The 20458-nt window shown below is 34.6% G+C and overlaps 1 protein-coding gene across 2 annotated transcripts in view; it reads left to right on the top strand.

Moving 5' to 3' along the window:
- CDH10 (cadherin 10) overlaps nucleotides 1-20458 on the top strand; it is a 91224-nt gene that overhangs the window by 40037 nt on the left and 30729 nt on the right. For both annotated transcript variants that reach the window (XM_031589243.2, XM_090137063.1), the window contains exon 3: nucleotides 19094-19388. In XM_031589243.2, the coding sequence (XP_031445103.1) occupies nucleotides 19094-19388 (295 nt within the window). The remainder of the gene's footprint in view (nucleotides 1-19093; nucleotides 19389-20458) is intronic.

Consider the following 20458-nt stretch of genomic DNA (forward strand, 5'->3'; position numbering starts at 1 on the left):
ATTCCTCCCCAGGATCATGACTTCACATTTCTCTTCAATGAATATTGTAAAGACCATGAGAGATTTATTTTATTTTTTTTTCCCAGACTATTAAAATCCCTCTGAATGGTAGCAGATCCATCTGGTTTATCAATCACTCATTATATTTTGTCAGCTGTGAACTTGCTGAGGGTGCACTCTGTCTCATCAATTAGGTTGTATATTCAGTACATTTCTGGATGTTTCTTTTTATCTGATTTTCTCCAAAGCCAAAGTGATTTGGATAGATGGGTTACATAAAATGCCACCTTTCTATTTATGTTTTTACAATATGATGGTATTTGGAAATTTTGGGAGCACAAGTTAGAAGTAAATTATTTGTGTCCAATGACTAGAAGAGAATGTTTATCATTAACAGGTTTTAGTCAAAAATAAGTGCTAAATATTTTAAAATAAACTACCATTTAAAGAAAAAAAAAAAGAGAATAGCAGTTAGATGGCAAATCCATCAGTGAAAGGATCAGTATGAACTGAAAAGTGAGATTACCAGATTCATCTGGATTTGTGAATTTACATCTGCTTGCTTTCTGAGCTCATAGATGCTATATTTTTTTCCTAAATTTCTCATACTGTATCAATATATCTGTCAAGGGAGATTGAAAACTGTTGAATATCACATTACTCTTGAAACCACTGGCTAAAATTCAGAATAAAATTTGTGTATTCATTTATTTACTTGTTAAGTCAACATGAAAAGGTTTACCCAGAATAATGTTACGGAAATGGGGTTTACTGAATGAATGGAATGCGTAATCCAATAACTATGGAAGAGTCCCTTAACTCATCCTTGCCTCTGAAACAGCATAGTCTAGCCAGGAAAGTCAGCAGAACTGACTGATTCAGCACATCCACTGGTTGCTTCAGGTCAGTATTTATTATTTTAGGAAATGAAGATGGTGTGATAACTTAATGTTAGCTGGCTGCCCTATGTAGACCAAGACTTTCTCTCATTCCCCCTCCTCATCAGAAGAGAAGAAAATATGATGAAAAAACTCTTGTGTCAAGGTAAGGACAGGAACATCAATTACTGCTGTTGAGACCAAACTTAAGGAAAAGTAATTTAACTTAATTTATTGCCTATTATTAACAGACTAGGGCAGTAAAAACTATAATCAAACAAAAAGCATTGTGTACTGCTCCCCACAGTCCCAGTGGGCTGCAGCTCTGGCCAGGGATGCTCCTGCAAGGATATCCATGGGCTGTGCCTCCTCCAGGCCTCATCCACTGTTGCCCCACAGTCTCTTCCTTGGCTGCACAGGGAGATCTCCTCTGCGCAGTGCCTGTGGGCTGTGGAGGAACAGCTTGCTCCTCTATGGGTCTGCCCTGGGCTGCAGAGAGCTGCTGTTCTGCGCCTTTTCTCTCTTATGCTGACCTGGGTGCCTGCAGAGTTCTTTCTCACTCTTGTTTTGCACAACTGCTGAGCAGCATTTTTTACATTTTCTTAATTGTTATATAAGAGACAACACCAGTGATAAGGTCATGGTGGTTCCCTTTATGAGCTCGCTGGAAGTAGCTCTTATCTGAAATAGGGGCAGTCGTCACTTCTCACAGAGGTCACCCCTGCAGCATTCCTTTCTACCAAAGACTTGAAGCGTGAAACCAATACCGATAGTCTTTATATAGTACATAGCATCCTGAGGGTAAAAATCAAAAATATTGAATAATACTAGGTAAATTTTATGTATGTAGAACCTTAAATAGTAGTTACAATGATAGGTTATAGTAAAGGTAGAAGCCATAAAAGATCAGTGTGGGAAAGGAGACTATATATTTATTTCACAATTTACCAATCTATACTGGAAGACAATTCTGAGAAAGGACACTTAAAATTTCAGAGAAGCAACATGGGGATATCCAAAATAAACCTTAAGCCTCATATCAGAAAAGCCATTTCACTGGGATTTGGATTTGGATTTATGATTAATACCATCTTTCTATTATTATTATTTTTTTTTCTGTGCAGAAAGTTTACGTATGCTCTATTATTCTTTCTTAATATATTGAAAGCTTAATCACAGTTTTTATTTCTTTTTGTTTGTATATAGTTTCAAGGCCCATATATTATTTTTTCAAAGTTATAAGGAATTACTCATTTTCAATTTTGTTCTGAAAAAGAGCATATATTTTGAGTTTGAGTTTAACTAGAGAAAATTATTTAACATTTTTCCTTTAAATACTGACAGTTGTTCTCTTAATGAAACACCACTGTGTACTAACAATGTCTTAATCCACCATTTTTCACAAATAAATTAATCCACATTTAAGTATATTTTTCTTTTTACTATTTATTTTGATCTTCCCTTCTGTTTCAATCCTTCAGATATTTCCCCCTGTGCTTGATGAGATAGATACCATCTTTTCAGTAATTTTCATCGTAGTAGTTTTAGTGTATACAGGATCAATCAGCACTTCAACGCTTTGAGAGAGTTAAGTTCTTAGATGCACTGCAGTGTTTTTCAGTGTTTTAAAAGATAATTTATCAGATGTTGAACAGTATGAAGTGAAACATGACTGAAAGGGTTCGTTATCAAGACAGGTTAAAAAATAAGATCTCATTGAAGTGTTGCTGTTGTAGTGGAAAGATGAAGACCTTCCAAATCTTTAAAAAAGCAATAGTATTTTTGATTCCTGGATGACTTTTTAAAAAGACTTTTGTTGCCACTGAAAAGTACTATTTCGAATTGAATATGCCCACATGGAGGCATAATGTGTGAAGATCTGATTGAACTGAAAATGCCTTCCTCTTCAGGTGTAGGGAATCAACTCTATGGCACTAAAGTTCTTAAAAGGATAAATTTTCAGCTAGAGCAGATTCTTGTGACAGAGATTAATAAAGAATAGTAAGGAGAAAAGATATTCTGCTCAATGAATAAATGAATTGTGATCATGTATATTTGGAATTCTACTGCCAGAGTGAAATAAGACGATTTATCCTTTGTAAGGCTCGATGTGGGACTTGGACTGTGACTCTACTGGATGCAAAAAGCAGGTTGCACCTACAAAACCTTATCTCATGGAAGATAGTGCATTATTGTGGAACTGACCCTTGAGGGACATCAACATTGAGAAATTTTGCTTCTCAGAAAGACTAAACACATAGACTGTGAAGATTATTTAAAGTACCAAGTTATGGTGGGAAAATGAGAGCTTGCTCTGGGGGATACATGTTTGGATTTCTACACAAACTGACAAGTGAGGTATTAGAGGAGATAGAACTTGGGTCTGAAGGAAAGAAAGTAAGGGCAGGGGAAGATAAATACGGGAATAGAAAAATGAAAACAAAATCTTACAAAAATGTAAAGGTAGGCTAACTAATCACTGTTCATTCAAGCACTAGCTTATCAGAGACTATCTAATTTGACAGAACTGAAAGGCAGAGGATATTCTGTATTTTTATTACTGTATGTACTAAGAAAAGGGAAGAAAATTGCTCAAAGAATGACAGTGCCTGTGTAGGTGCTGCTAGGGATGAACTGTTCTCTAAACTGTTGTCTACACCTTCTTTACCATCTGATATTGTTAAAAGAGGGGAAGCACCATGGTTTGTATCTGCATCAAATCTTCATTGGCAATGAAGTCTTTGGCAGTTGTCAGTTCTAGGCTCACATCATATACACACAGATCACAGGTTCATAGAATGGCCTGGGTTGAAAAGAACTATAATGATCATCTAGTTCCAATCCCCTGTTATGTGAAGTGTTGCCAACCACCAGACCAGGCTGCCCAGAGCCACATCCAGCCTGGCCTTGAATGCCTCCAGGGATGGGGCATCCACAACCTCTCTGGGCAACCTGTTTCGGTGTGTCACCACCCTTTGTATAAAAAACTTCCTCCTAATATCTAACCTAAACCTCCCCTGTCTCATTTTAAAACCATTCTCCTTGGTCCTATCACTATCCATCCTCGTAAACAGTCGTTCTCCCTCTGTCAACGGTTTACGGGCTGGTTCGGCCCAATTCCGTGACTAGCGGGGCGGAGGGATTTTGCAAAATCTGCGCCTCTGGAAAAGGGAAACAGGGGACCCCAAATAATTTAAAACAGCAGCAACGATCTGAGGAGAAACAAACTAATTTACTAAATATAGTATCGGAATGCATGATAACACATCATAATACAATTTCATTAAAATTGAAGCTAATAAATCAAATATAATGAGAGAGAGAATGTCCGAAAGGTAGATAGGCCTCACCATAATGCTGAGGTGAGATGCGCAGTCTGGTTGAGTAGCAGGGAGACGAAGAAGAGGAGACGAAGAAGAGCGCATAAAGAACTTATCAGGTGACCTTGCCAGGAGTTATATCTCCTCTCTTACCGCAGAGTCCCCCGGGGAATGTAGTTCTTCTCTTCCAGACAGGTACCCAAACTGGAGCATTAACACCTTAACTCTCAGTGCACTACATGATGTTATGATGTGGAATAACAATAACCAAAAATCATAAAACCATGACACCCTCCTGTTTACACGTTCCTTTCAAATATTGACCATAATGAGGTCTCCCCAGAGCCTTCTCTTTTCCAAGCTAAACAAGCTCAGTTTTCTCAATCTTTCTTCATAGGAGAGGTGCTCCAGCCCTCTGATCATCTTTGTGGCCTGTCTCTGGACCCATACCAAGATCTCCACATCCTTCTTGTGCTGGGGCACCCACACCTGGACACAGAACTCCAGACAAGGCCTCACAAGTGCTGAGTAAAGTAGGACAATCACCTCCCTCTCCCTGCTGGCCACCCCTTTTTTAATGCAGCCCAGAACACAGTTGGCCTTCCGGGCTGCAAGCACACACTGCTGGCTCATGTCCAGCTTCTCGTATTCTAGGATCCCCAAGTCCTTCTCCACAGGGTTGCTCTCCAGGAGTTCTTCTCCCAGTTTGTATAAATACCTGGGATTGTCCCGGCCCAAGTGCATCACCCTGCACTTGGCCATGTTGAATATCATTAGGTTTTCATGGCTCCACTTCTCCAGCTTGTTCCAGGTCTCTTTGGATTGCTTCCCTTCCCTCCACTGTATTGACTGCACCACTCAGCTTGGTGTCATCTTCAAACTTACTGAGGGTGATAGCTTATTGGCAGTGTTACATAGCAACCACTGTACCTACAGCACTCCAAAAGTACTGAAGTAAGGTAAAATGCATGAAAAAAAATACTATAAGACACTAAATTTCTTATATGCATCTATGTCTTAGGTACATATAGATAATAGCTTGAAAATACTATTCTTGGCACAGGATGTTTTTCATTTACATGGTTACAATTTTATATGTAGTTTGTCAGAAGTCTGTTTTTGTTTCCCCTTGGCCTCTATGGGGCGATAAATATTATTAGATTAGACACTGTTAATGATCTTTAATTGAAAGTGAAAGCAAGGAATTGTAATTGTTCCTAAAAACCGGAAGTGGTATTTTTGGGTACAGCTGGAGTATTTGCCTGGTTATCGTCATTGCTTTAAGATTTTTTTTGTTTGTTTTATTGATCCCTTAAGGAAAAAAATATTAAAATTGCCATTTCTTCCAGGTTGTACAAAGCAGAGGGAGCATGAAATATTAAATTCTGCTGAACAGAGTTATTAATTAGTTGAAAAGCAAATGAACTTTCTAGTTCTTTCTCTCCAAAGTGACTCTTAGCAAGCATTTAGAAATTTCCCATGGCAATCATGTATTTCACCTGCTACTAGTATGTTTAACTTCCGAGGCAGCACACTGAACTGTGCTTCCTATATGCTTTCCTATGTCAAAGGTTCTTACTGCTTATGAATTCAAAGGAAGTAAGTTTTGGTACAAAGGATAACTATGATGGGTTGACCTTGGTCATCTATCAGGAGCCCATTCAGTTGCTTTGTCACTGCCCTCAACAGGACAGGGAGAGGATATTAGATGAAAAATTTTGCGGGTCAAGATGAAGACTGCAAGAACACTTACAAGGTACCTTCACAGGCAAAACATACTAGTTTTGCTCTCTTACCTAGGCTCTTCCTGAGGTGTCCACCCATAGCTGATGGGCCCGGCCATGCCCTACGATGGAGCTGCTGAAGTCAGCATTGTCTGGCACGGGGCAGCTTCAGCCTCACCTCACACCACAGCCCCATAATCCCCTGGAGTGTGTCTGGCACCCACACCCCATGCAGTAGCGTATTTAGCTCTTATGTCTTGAAAAAGTTTTGTATTTCCTTTTCAAGAGATCTCAGTATTATAGAATCATATAGTAAGCAAGCTAAATTTAATCTGTTATGAGTACCTGACAAACAACACTTTCATAACTGTTGGGCAGGAAGGATGGGTTTCTCCATGAGTTTGTGCATCATTCTGACTGGTTTCATATGCAGTTTCATATGCTTTCTTCATCCATAAATCTATTTCAAATCTTCTCAGAAATGAATGTATAAATGAGTAGAGAACAATATCTGCATATTGCTTTTTCTGTGCATCAGCTGGAAGCTAGATCATAGAATCATAGAATCATAGAATCATATGGTTTTCCATGCTACAGGGTATGATGATAAATGCAAGCCAGGAAAGTATGAAGACTGCTCTTAAAATAATGCCTCCTTTTTCATTATGTTGGTCAGCGACATCAGAGAAATGTTGGTACTATGGCAATACAGGTTGAACCTTCCCACCAATACTTTGTTACATTATGTTGCTGTGTGACAGAAGGCAGAAGAGGAGTAGTCTGAAAGAATGGTATCTGACATAGAAGTCCCTGTGAAGCAAAGGAACATCACTGAATTTCTTGGTGCAGAATAAATGGCACTCATTGACATTCTTCAATGCTTGTTTAACATTTATGGAGACCAAGCAGTGGATGTGGGCACAGTGAGACAGTGGGTGGTGTGTTTCAGCAATAGCAACAGTGACAGTAGGTCACCTCTACTAAGTGCAGATTTGCAGGAATGTGGCATGCAGGCTCTTGTTTAGCACTGGTGAAAATGCGTGGTTTATGGTGGTAACTGTGTTGAAAAATAGTTTTTTTTTGTAACTGAGAATTTGCTTTGTGAAAGAAAGTTATTGTACTCTTTGTAGCTGTTTTTCTTTCTATGGAAATAAATAGGAGGCGTTATTTTCAGAGCAACCTGTGTGAATGTTTTTGTGGAGAGGAGGGGGGAGGAGAGGAGAAGAGAGCAGAGGAGAGGAGAATTGATGGAAGGAGAGGGGAGAAGGGGTGAAGAGGGAAGAGAAAAAAAGAACAGTTTAGTTGGAAGGGACCTTCAAAGATTGTGTTGTCAAATTGCAATAATAATAATAGAAAATCAGAACCTGACAACTCAAACTGTGACACATACAACTGTGACAACTCTGACAGATACAAAGTGTCAGAAAGATTTCTTTTGTGATTGTGTATGGTTTTGATCAATACTCTGTAACGTACATATAAGACAGACTTCCTTTTCCAAGTGCAGAATTTGTCTTCCAAATGCAGAAGAGATAGCAGTTATAGAATGAATAATCCATTGAGTAAAGGATTGATTCTGGTGTTAGTTTGATGGTGAGTGATGATGAGGCTGAGAGGTCAGTATGATCCCAATCACTGAAGTATGTTTCCTGCTACTGCCTTTCTCAGTCTCTGAGTTTTAACATTTGATTTGCTTTTTCCTAATACTCCCAGTATCAGTGATCTGCCACTGTGAATCTAATTTCTAAAAAAGACAATTCAACTCTGTGTAAACACGAAGTACAATACTGTTGATAAATTGTCAGGAAGAATTACAAAGGGGATAGTTATGGACATCCTTCCAGTGGATATAAAATCATGAAAAAGATACATTTTGCTGTCATTGTAGGTAAGAGTTATAGCTCTCTTGGGTTGTGTCCAAACTCGGAGGTTGTATGAGGTTATGTATTGCATTCAAAATAGCATAATGCTTCAAAATAGTATAAGAAACAGGAAAATAATTTGGTCTGAGCTCTCCAGTTCCTTTAACTTCAATTTCTCTTTCAATTTTAAAATGGTATCTGGTTGTCAAAGAAAGATATTCCAAAAAGGAAAGACTGGAATAATTTATATTCAAAGCCATAGCTCAATAAAACTAGAGTCCACTTCATCAGATTGCATTCATTCAATCAAGGATTTAAAAAAAAACATCATAGAAAAAAGAGTTTAGAAATGTTTGACCTACACATTGTTTGAAACAATAAATGTATAAAAAGCCAATAGTTTCTACATCAATTCAAAGGCTAATGCTTTAGGGGCTTTTTTGTCTCTTTTTTCTTTAAATCAAATGCAGATGACCTTTTAAATATCTTATATAAACAGATAGCAAGGAAGAGCCAGGGGTAATACTGAGGGAAAATCGGTGGCTTGCAACAAAATACCCATGAGGGGAAAACTTCTAGGAAGTTAAAAGTTGATGTTTACCCTTTTAAAATGCCTTCCTGCTGGAAGCATTGCCTTATATTTGTGAGTGTTTTCCTCTTTGAAGATAATTAAAAATAAGCTCAAAAATGACTATAATGGCAGGTTATATCAAACCCTCCAGTGCTTTCTGTTTTATAGTTGTACAGTCAATGTATCTGAAGCCCCTAGTGAACAGAGCAGCATTTGTTCTCAGAAGTAAACAACCAACATTTTCCAACACATCATTCATTTTCCTGATACTTCCTCAAACTAAATTATTTCTGTTTCCTGAAACCTTTCATAGCTATTTTTTTAGAGGATGTTAAAGGAGGACTGGGCCACTAAGGAGGAAAAAAAAAAAATTGCACTCTATTTTGACAATATTTTAGTCTATAGCAGTCTCAGTGCTCAATTGCAACTCTGTCAATGTCTTCTGTTAACTTCTAACTGTAGAGATGTTTTTTTGCCTTCACATCGTCTCTATATCTTTCATGTTTTCTTTCATGCATCAATGACTTCAGTACAATTGTGCTATCTGTATTTAGCATTACTGCTTAATAGGCAGTACAGACTCACACTGAATTAATTTTTCTTGTGCCACTTTTATTCGGATAAAGAGGTAGATACTGTCTCTACTTCTTGCGTTTTATTATTTCAATCCTGCATTTTTTTGGAACATGACTACCTATATATCTCAAAGCATTGGTAGGAAGACATGAATATAATACATTCCCCCTTGATGTAAAGTTTGGGATACTTCATTGCTAATACTTTGCTGGAGCATGGTTGTCCTTTCTTAAAATTTCTCAACAAATGACACTAATTAAGACAACAAAACTGGAAATAGAGTTTGGACATTTTGGTTTGAAATATTGTAGGATAAAACTGTAGTTGCAAAAATTCAAAACAAGAACAAAAACATTTATTTACAGAAAAACATGGAAGCATGGAAGATTGATATTCTGATTATTTGGTAAAGTGGGGACATGACAGAGTAGAGATGGTCATGCGGAATATTTTATGATTTTCTCATCCAAAAAATAGGCAGGGAAAGAAGCAAACTCTCCTCCCACTTAGTTTAGAAATTGTCATGTGTTCCTAATTCTTTCTAAAAAGTTATAATAGATTTTGTAATTACCAGTATATGTTACAGTGATTAGAGGAATAAATTATATTAGACATATAGAGACATGAAGTAGTAATTAAGATTTCTTCCTTCTATTGTAAGTACTCCATCTTTTAAGAACTTTTGCATATTCTTTTCCAAGGTATGGCATTTGATGTAAAATACATACAAATTAAAATTTAACATTTTGCAGTTCCATCCTAAATGGGACATTTAGGAAGTAAACAATATTATTTATAATATAATAGTTATACCTAGGAAAGTATCATGATTATAAATGTTCTTTTTGAGCATTAAATGATAAAAATGATCTATATATTTCAAATTTTGACAGCAAGGAAAATGACTACTTAAATTGTGTAAGAGGTGAAGTAAACAGAATAAATGAGAGAAATCCTAATAGTTTTTTATAATGTAAAGAACAGGAATTTAAAGAAATGTCTTTTCAGGAAAGTAGAAAGGATGGTTTGCCAAAAATTTAGGTAAGCTTATAATGAAGAGACAATTGTGAAATGCTAAATTTATATGACAAATACATGAATTGCAGATGTGACTAAAACTGATACAAACAATGGGCTGCGCAGAGAGGTTGTGGATGGTGTTCAAGGCCAGATTGGATGGGGCCCTGGGCAGCCTGGTCTAGTACTGAATGCAGAAGTTAGTGGCCCTGCACGTGGCAGGGTGTTGGAGATTCAGTATCCTTGAGGTCCCTTCCAGCCCTGGGCATTCTGTGATTCTGTGATTCTGTGAAATAGCATATAAGTACGTTTATGAGAGGACAGAGTCAGGAGAGGTAAAAGACATTTGTAAGCTGATAGAGGTTTTTTTACTTGTAAAATCTTTCAGAACTGACCACTCTCTTTATTCTTTAAAAATATCTTTTGCTTGTAAGAACTAATGTTCAGGAGTGTTGCTACATTTTCATACAGTGATGCAACTGAAGATGCTCCACAAAGGATTTCTCAGAGGATTTAGAAATACCTTAGCTGTTAACAAAATGTCTTAGGTCATTCAGAAAGAACAGCTAGCCTGCTCATAAATAACGAAGCTAGAAAATAAAGAAACTGACTGCTTAATTATCTCTTTAGTTAGGTCAGGTTATGTGGCAGACCATTCTCCATGTGTCAGAAGTAGCACATTTGAAAGAAAAAGCCAAATAACATAAATGTAAAGACCACTGAGCAGTGTGTGGCTGGAAAGAACTGCATGGGGTTACACTAAGTTTATTATTTAAGAATAATGGTGCAGCTTTGAATAATGCATTCACTAGGAAGTAATAATGATATACTATAGAAAATATAGTCACTGACAGAGCAAGGAATACTATTTGTATTACTTACTACATGTAAGACTGTGTACCATAAAAGAGAATTATGAAGTTTTCTAGGAATGGTGTAGAAATCTTTGTACTGCAAAGAGAAAAAAGAAGGAACTTGCCCTAATGTATAGGGCAAGAACTGAACCTTCATGAAATGGTGTAATCCCGGAATAGAGAAGAGAATGAAAAATCTCTCTATGACTATATAAATAAAACAAAAATATCTGAAGTTTTTGGTATAAATAACAATTATACCAAAGCAATTATTAAAAAACAATAATTAAAAAAATCCCATGACATAACTTATGTAATATGTTTTATAGGAAATTAGGAAACAGAAGATTAGGTAAAAAGTACTACTAATATTCTACAAATACCAGCAAATGTCATATGGAAATCTTGACCTGGCCTATTAATCAGTTACCAGAGTTGGAAATAATAGTACATGCAACAAATTACTGAAACAGCAAATGACCAGGATAAGTAATTATTATGAAGTATACAGTTTTTTTAACAGTATAATATCCAGTATCTATGGTTGGCAAATACAGTTCACTGGACTGTAGATGTTGTTGATAAGATAACATAAGACAAAATAAGATAAGATAGGATGAGATATTCTGTATTAAGGTTGCCAAAATTATATCCAGACCTGTATTTTGCATCTTTCAATCTGATGCTGCTTTCATAGGGCAGTTTTGATTTAAATTTCAGTTAGGAATACCTGCCTAATCTTAATACAAACATGATTAAATTAAGTTAAATGTATTTATGCAACTGTAATGTAGTTGTGTAGTGTTTTAAATAGTGCATTTACTTAGTAATAGTTGTACAGTCATGATTTTTCTTAAGAGTGTTATTCTCTAGAACAATTTATTTTATAACTCAATGAAAGAAATAACTTAAATCTGATGGGCAAATAGAAATGTGAGTTACATTTAAGGGTTTATGCAAATTTAATGCCTCCTCCCACAGATCTACCTGCAATACCTTGAGTATTCTTGAAATGTTACAAAATATCAGTACATCTCTTCTGGACCAGACATTCTTAAAGGACCACCTTCACCGACCACTTGGGGTTATGAAAGGAAATCAGTAAGGACTGTTCCAAGATACCTTTGTTTCTTTTTGTTTGAAATACTGTATTAAATGTAGCATCAGTTCAGCTTCGCCAGTAACTTCTTGAGGCCAAAAGAAAAATTGAAAATATAACCATGCTCTCACCCCTCCACACCTTTCCTCAGGATTAAGTTCACCATAATGTTATATTATCATGGAAATAATTTTTTAAAATTATTAAAATATTCCTTTAGTAATAAAATGTCAATTTAGTTCTTAATTCTGCTATATACACCTCCCATCTAAGCTGACATTTACCACTTTTGTGGTAGACTCTGTTATTTACTTCTCTATGGTATATTTGTTTCTGCCTCAAGTATACATCTTTGGGAGGCACATATAGTGTAGAATATTCATGAGGAGAAAATGCAGACACATTAAACATAGCAGTTCTTCATTGCTCTTGCTAATCTACATTTTATAGTGATTAAAGCTGGAAACAAGAAGAATTGTCTTTAATGTGTTTTTATGGGGCTTTCAGAAGTAGGAAAAAGGAACTAAGCATCATTATTTTCAATTGTGTTGCACATTTGTTTCAAAGAAAACAAATACAATGTTTTTTTTTATGTATAGTGCAAATTGCCCATTAAGATGTATCTGTGCAAATTGTGCTCTGAGATATATAAAAACTAGTAACTAATCCTTCAACAGGGATGTGTACAAAATATTAAAAATTTTAATTTGTATATTAGCACCTTAAAATATTAATTATTAACAATAAAAATCTTGGCCAGCAAGAAACAATTATAAGCTTTCCTTACAGAAATAACAATGCTTTTTAACTCCTTTGGATAATGACTCAAATTAATATAAACTCATACAATCTAGAAATGCACTGCACATTAATGCTTTTCATTTCTACCTTTTGCTGCTCCTCAGGAAGCAAAATAATTTCTTTCCTCATCTTGTGCTACTTGTTATGCTTGTATTTTACTTTGCTCTTGCTTATGAACTCATAAAATACTTGAACTCATAAAATTTTTCTTTTTGAAATTTGCCATTTTTCCTTTTCACTTCTTTGTTAAATAACATAAACAGGACTTAAAAACTGGCAATATGACAGAGTGAGAAAATTAAATGTGTGACATGTCTCATTAAAACTCAGTTTAAAATCTTTCTTAACTTAAAAGAGTTGCTTTAAATGTTACCTTAAGGATAAATTGAAATAAGTTTGTTCAAAGCTAATGTAGTTAAATCTGGAAACCAAGAGACTGTGCAAAGAACATAAGAGTGAGGGTAAGGATGGAGGTCTTTTTTAATGTCAGCTAACATTAAACAACTGCATCATTTAATACCTCAGTTCATGGAGCTTAAAATAAATATCCCCATTTGGGGAATTCTATGCCTATTATTCTCTGCAGATCAAATCTGCCCACTGTCAGAATATTTTTAGTGAGACTATTATTATTATTTTAGGAAGAACCGAGTAATATTATAATCTGTGCTGTAGAAAACTTAGAGCGAAATTGTGAATGATTCCAAAGGTGTATTTTGGCATCATATGGCTAATATGAGTCCTTAGAAAAGAGTTAGTAGCCCTGGAATTGGTCCATAATGAAGGGAAATCCAGATCTTGTTTGAATAAAATCTGAAAGATTGATTAATTTTGGAGCACACTGAGATCTCATTGTTATTGCAATACATGGATTAAATGGAAATGTTGGCAAATATTTTGCAGACTAAAGTAAAAAAAACAAAAACAAAAACAAAAACAAAAACAAAAACAACAACAAAAAACATATTCTAGATTATATAAAATAATAATAAAAAAAGACATTATTCTGAAGTGGGAGAGTAAAATTATGTTTAGCAAGGTAATAACAGAGTAGTTTTGTCATTTCATGAAGACTTCAAAAAAGTGTAAATTGTATTAGAAAGTGTCCTATACATTATAGTACATTAAAACCACATAGAAAAATGTCCTGAATTGTATTAACAACTACAAAATTCAATGTAAAGATTATTTGATTGTTTATTAATACAGTCACATTCCAGTCTCTAGTTATCTAAATACCAGTCACTGAAAATTTATAGAGATTTCTGAATTTCAAATACAAATTTGTGGTAGAGATTTTAGTCTTTATCTGGCATTGTCATAAATCATTACATGTTCCATAAGTATTCTATATGGTAAAATGTTTCTATCTTGATCTCTGTATTTTCACAGTAGTAGCTCCGGACTTTTGGAATGAAAATAGGGGTAAGGCTTTGTATGCTGTTAAAAAATAACTCACAAAATTTATATTCAATTCAGAGATTTCAGACTTGGCTAGCAATCACAGGGGGAAAGAAAAAATCAGTCTTATAATTGGCAAGTTTGATCTGAATCACTGGAAGACAATTAACATAGAATTCCCACACTATAATTTTCAAGTCATTTTTAGAGGAGAATTACTATGTTGTTTATCTCACATCTTCTGAGGGATCATTTACAAATATGAAAAGATATTGAGTTAAATTTGATTCTGGCAACTTTTCATCAACCAGTTGTATTTATGACTGCATACCTTAAAGAACCTTAAAGAACAAGGCAATGTATCTGAATTAGATGCTTTTATTGTAATTGAGGGGGGGAAAAAAAAATCTCTCTGTGTTGGACTGATACCTCAATTTCTTCTTAAAGTTGTAGTGGAAATGCTAAGTCACAGCCTGAACCAATGATTGAGCACCTGGTGGGAAGGCAGGGCCAACTCAGGGAAGCTCAGGTACAAGCAATGTGCCTTAGTAACCAGAATGGGTAGAGCCAGGATCCACACCTTCCCAGAACTCATTTAAAGGTTGGCCGTTGAGGAAAGCGTATCTCACTGGAGATCCCTGCTTACTTGAGGCATTTTAAAAGTGTGCTGCTCTTTTACTTTGTGTCTGTATCTGGATTTGGGCTGGGCCCTATTTGCAGTAGCTTAAGTCTTTGCTACCTTGCAATTATTCTTGTGCTTTCCACTACATTGTATCACAACTGAAGTATTCACAGAACACTCTTAATTTCTCCTGCCCGCATTTATCTTCTATTTAACAACACCTTTTTTCATTTTTAAAAATCTTTCTCAGTTTAAAAGCCCATTCCAACAGCTTAAATAGATGATTAAATATGCAAAACTGTGTCTTATATTACTTGCAGTTACTTTATGACAAAATAGGGCTGTATAAATTTAAACTAGCAGGTGAAATGTACATACTGCTAGCACCTGAAATGGGAAGTTTTTTTCTGTGGAGAAACAGTTCGAAAACTTGTTTCAGTGAATTTCTTAAGTAGCAGATAAGAAAACAAAACCACTGCTTCACAGCTGATCATTTTATGCAATAAAATTGCTGAATGAAACATATCTCTCATTTCTCAGCTTGGCTGATATGAATCAGAGATGCTCATTTTCCAAAATATCTATAGGAAACATTTTATACTAAAAGTTGTGAAACAAAAGTTTTTGGGTTTTTTTTTTTTTTTTTTTTTTTTTTTTCTTTAATACTATAGTAGACTGACAAAACTTTTCTGCCTCTCTGATTGAGACACTACTTGTGATTTTCAGACCTGGATAAAGTTTGGTGTTCAAGGCTGCTAAGTATACAGGCTATCTGTAGCCATCTTGAATCATCTAACAATGTCTAGATTGATAGAACTGAAAAACTAAAGACAAATATGGTGAAAGGTATTCTCTTTCCTTACTTATATTAGAGTATGTGTTTTTACTTATTAATTATTTCTGGAATCTTTTGCTCATAAGATCTTCTGAAAGGTCATTCTGAACTTGAAGTTGCTTTGCAACATCTGTGGATGGTTATGTATGTATTAAAAAATTGAAAACTTCTTATTTTGTCAAAGTGAAATGATTAACAATTTTTACAAAAATGTAAAGTGTTATAGCTTTAAGTGTTCTAATAGGTCTTCTTATAAATATGCTGTTCAAAAAGCACAACTATTTCTTGTATATATAGGTCTTGAAGTTCAACAATCTTTCCAGAAATAAATAAAAATTTATTTTAAAAAAATGTATACATTTTGAATTATCAGGGGAGAACAGATTAATGATTTTTTTTTTTTTTTTTTTTTAAGTGACGCATAAAGAACATTTTTCACTTTCAAATTGGTTTAGTAAGAAATTTTTATGCACACATAGCAACAGGAGAAGTAAGGAAAAAGATCATCAGTGTTGATGTTACCTTGAATACTTACCAAATAAGTACGTTATATGATCTTTACATCCTTAATTGGATATTTTTTTCAAAAGCTTCATGTATTGTGGATTTTTGTCTGTCCTCTGATTTAGTTCTCTTCAGTATGCTGTTTCTGTACTCCTGGTGCCAGACAACATCCCCAGGCACAAGAACACAGTTCTCAGGGTTGATCAATTACTAAACAAGTCCCTGGAATGTTTTGCTAAAGATCACTCTCCCCAAAAAGTTCTATGGAAGGTCTGTGAGTCACTTTTGACTAATACTATTTTTTGGGACAGTTTACATGAGAGCAGAGTTAGAGAATTTGACAGAAATGATGTTGCCCAACACTGCTAGATGGCTTCTGAATTTTCAGAGAACAGGCACTGTAGCCTCAATCTATTATCATATGACCATTTAGTTTGAATTTATAAGAATTTATAATGCCAGACCTAGCTTTGTGAGGCATATGAGAAAACTATTATTCTTCATTTTCATTTATAAAAAAATAATTTTGCCCCAGTAGTTCATACTCAAGGAGACCCTCATTTTTTTTTATTTCTTGTGCAGATATTTGAGGAATAACATCCCCCTATAACTGTCCATCATCACTCTGCCATGAAAATACTTTATCTGGTGGTTATGGGCCTCCAGTAACCTCCTAGTAGTAAAACATTTTTGAAGATAAAGTGGTATCCCAGGAAGCCCTTAAGAAGAAAGAACTTAGTAGACTTTTGGGTTAAACTAAAAGACTTCACAAAATGGATCACCAACTGCAAAGTACTATCCAGTCCATGAAAAGAATTTATCTTAAAAGGGTAAAAGGTCATAACATGCTGTCTGAGGAAAGGATGAAGAATTAAAGTTTATAAGAAAAAATTAATTTCCCAGAAGGGGAGTGAGAGTGTCTTGAAAACTACTCTTTGAAGTTTGTGAGAAAAATGGGGGGGGTGGGGGGGGGGGGGGGAGAGAGAGGGGAAGAATAATAGGATTTACCTGCAAAAGATTTCTTCTACATCCATTTTCCTACTCACCATGTTTAGTAGAGGCTTCTATTTCATTCTTGTGGAATGAAATGAAGAAAGTAAAAATAAGTTTATTTTGTAAAGTAAATAGGTGTTAGATATATTGATGTTTGCAATATTCAATATGCCATTGTTTGATTAATATTTACTGTGTTTCTAAAAGTTTATCTCAAAATTGAAAGAAAGTAGGAGAAACTTTGTATAGAACACCAAAGTAGTTAAATATCAACTGTAGCTTTCTAAATTTCTTCCATAAATGCTTTGATTCAAGATCCTGCATGAACGCTTTCTGTTCCACATATTGTAACTGTTCAGCAATCATTCAGTGTTTGAAAATGTTTCATAGCAGGAAAGTTTGCTGTTTCACTGGATCTTATTCCACTATTCCACTATGGTTGGTTTCAGCACAAAGAGCAAGAAAAGTCACATTCAAAAATCGAATAGTTTGAAATGATACTCCTGGAAATGACTTAAAACAAATGCTATGGAAAACAGTAGAAAGGTGCCAGAGAAGAAGAGAAAAAAATCCATGGCTTCTTTTCAAGGGAGATATTTATGTTGTGTGATGTTTTCTGTAACCTGAAATATGAGCTTGAATTCACAAAAATCTTTCAGATGACTATATATGATCTTGGTGTAATTTCAGTCGATTTTTATAATGTGTGTTCAGTTAACTACATTTAGAAATGAAATGGTTCTGTCAAAAAATCTTGGAACATTCTGATATTTTTAGAGTCTTATTTTTAAAAACAGTCACTTGCACTCTAATTTCTTGTACTGAAATAATACAGATAAGAAAGTTTTATATATTTTATTGCATACACGTATTTGAAGTACTACATAAGAACTAATGAATGGTCTTTAGGTTTACAATATAAAAATCACTAAAGAGTTGTCATTTATATTTACATCACCTGCAACTCCCTGAATCTCTTCAAACTGATCATGTTTATCATTTCTGTATGGAAGTACAAGTTTATAAACATAGTTAATGTACACAGGTAGCTTGTTTATATGCTACGAAATGTGTTTTTACTGCTGCATGCATAAATTCAAAAGTATTCAAAATGACCTTTAAAATTACTTGAGACAACTTCTTGACATAACTCTTCCACTGAATCTAAAAATAAAATATGCATTTCATAGTGATAATAGATCTGAATTCCAGATTCCCTCAGTTAGATAAGAAATCAATGATATAGGTGCAGGAAGGTGATGGAAGAAATTGTGATAATTGTATCCAAAGATATAATTAGCCAACTACAGTACTGTACTAAATACTGTACTAAAAAAAAAAAAAAGAAATGCAATAGAAAAGGGTTTTTTCAATACAGATGTACTGAAATAAGTCTGTCCTGAAGATTGCTAATAGATGAATTATATTACTTATATATTACATAGTATTGATTTAACACCTATTATCTGAATCCCTAATAAATTTGTAAATTTCCTTGAGGCTATTTACATTTGTTGATGGAATTAAAAGGATAATAACTTCAAATGAAATAGTCTGGTTTAGAACAAATATAAATAATATGATATATAAAATCTAAAATTAGTCTGACATGGAGAGAGTTGTTCTGTTTTCCTTAATTGTCATGTACCCTGCCATGTTCTTTATCTGCTTAGTGAATTTACAACTAGCACAGCAAGTTGTGAATTTTTAATGGGATCTCTTCAAGGAAGGAAAAGGTCAGTATTAACATAAAAAACTTCTTTAAGAATTGTGGTGCAAAGGTTTCTTAGCAGAAAACAGGTGTTGCTGCAAAATTGAAATCTGCCATCACAGTAAAGTTAAAAGATTCTTAGAGCTATATTAAGAATCAAATGCTTCAGTATAACATCATGACTTCTAGTTAGAAGTGATTGAAAATGACTGTTTTCTTGTTTGATGGATTCAAAATAATTTTATTTATTATAATAACAGTAAGTAAAAAATGTTTTCATTACTTCTAAATAAAATTATCTATTTTTGTTTGTTTTTCTCTTCAGCTTCATTCTGACCAAGATAAAGGAGATGGATCCCTCAAATACATTCTGTCAGGAGATGGGGCTGGTACTCTTTTTATAATTGATGAGAAAACAGGTGACATTCATGCTACTCGGAGAATTGACAGGGAGGAGAAAGCCTTTTACACCCTGCGTGCCCAAGCTATTAACAGAAGAACTCTGAGACCAGTGGAACCTGAATCTGAGTTTGTCATCAAAATCCATGACATCAATGACAATGAACCAACATTTCCAGAAGAAATTTATACTGCTAGTGTTCCTGAAATGTCAGTAGTAGGTGAGTGCTTTATACTGCAACAGAAATGCCTGTTCTAATTATGTTATTCAAGAAATATTTCCCCCATCTTCTGAAAATTCAGTTATATCTGGAGTTCTTTATGGAATAAGTATTGTTCAGTTTGGTTTGCTCATACAAATACTAGAATTTCATCCAGAAAGAGGTGTTGTGATTTCTACTAAGAATGTTTAAAACATTAACTTAAAGTCATTTGGAATATAAATAGAAACAGTAAATAAATAGAAAGTAAATAATGGTGATCACTTTCCTCTTTAAGAATTATTAGAATAAGATCAATAAATTAATTTTTTGAATGCTTAATGAACTTTTCTTTCATTTTACTGGAAGTGCCCGGTGATAATAAGCACTATGTGGAGAGCTGTGTGTCTTTCACTCTTCCTGTGGCCAAGGAAAGTTATTTGTTTGCTCATGTACTGTTGATGCACTACCTGTAGGTAGACTGCCTGCTCTTCATTCTCTTCTTTGCATTCAGTTTCAGGCAAGAACTTTACATTAATGAAATCCTTGTCATTCCTTGATATTATGTGCCTAGACTCTTCCAAGGGTTTTTTCCATCATGACTTCACATCTCAGTAATGCTGAATTGTGAAAAACCAAACTCAGTTTGCTATGCATGATCAAGTGTTAAGGGTAAGATAAACACTATTCTCCGTTCATGTCAGAATTTTATCAAAATTAATGACATGAACCTAACAGAATGGATTTTTATTCACAACTACAAAGTTCTGGCCTGTATCATGCCAGGTAGTCAGAATCAAACTATGCAGTATTTTGGAATGCAGGATTTGATTTAGTGCAGAACTATCTTTAGGCTGTATTTTGAGAGTTTTCAAAATATTCTCTTTAAAAAAAAATTCACTCATTCATTATACTACTGTAGATAAAATGTTAATTTCTAAATATCCAGAAAATGTCCACAGTAGCTTCAGTACTTTTTATCTATTATTAATGTTTTAATTATTGCCACTGCATTCACCACTTGATCAAATAGTGCATTTAGATGCTTAATACATACAGGTGTTAGAGTTTTTCTACTTTGGTTAATGTTT

This window comes from Phasianus colchicus, chromosome 3 (genome assembly GCF_987193195.1).
Source record: "Phasianus colchicus chromosome 3, bPhaCol1.hap1.1, whole genome shotgun sequence".
Taxonomy (NCBI): Eukaryota; Metazoa; Chordata; class Aves; order Galliformes; family Phasianidae; genus Phasianus; species Phasianus colchicus.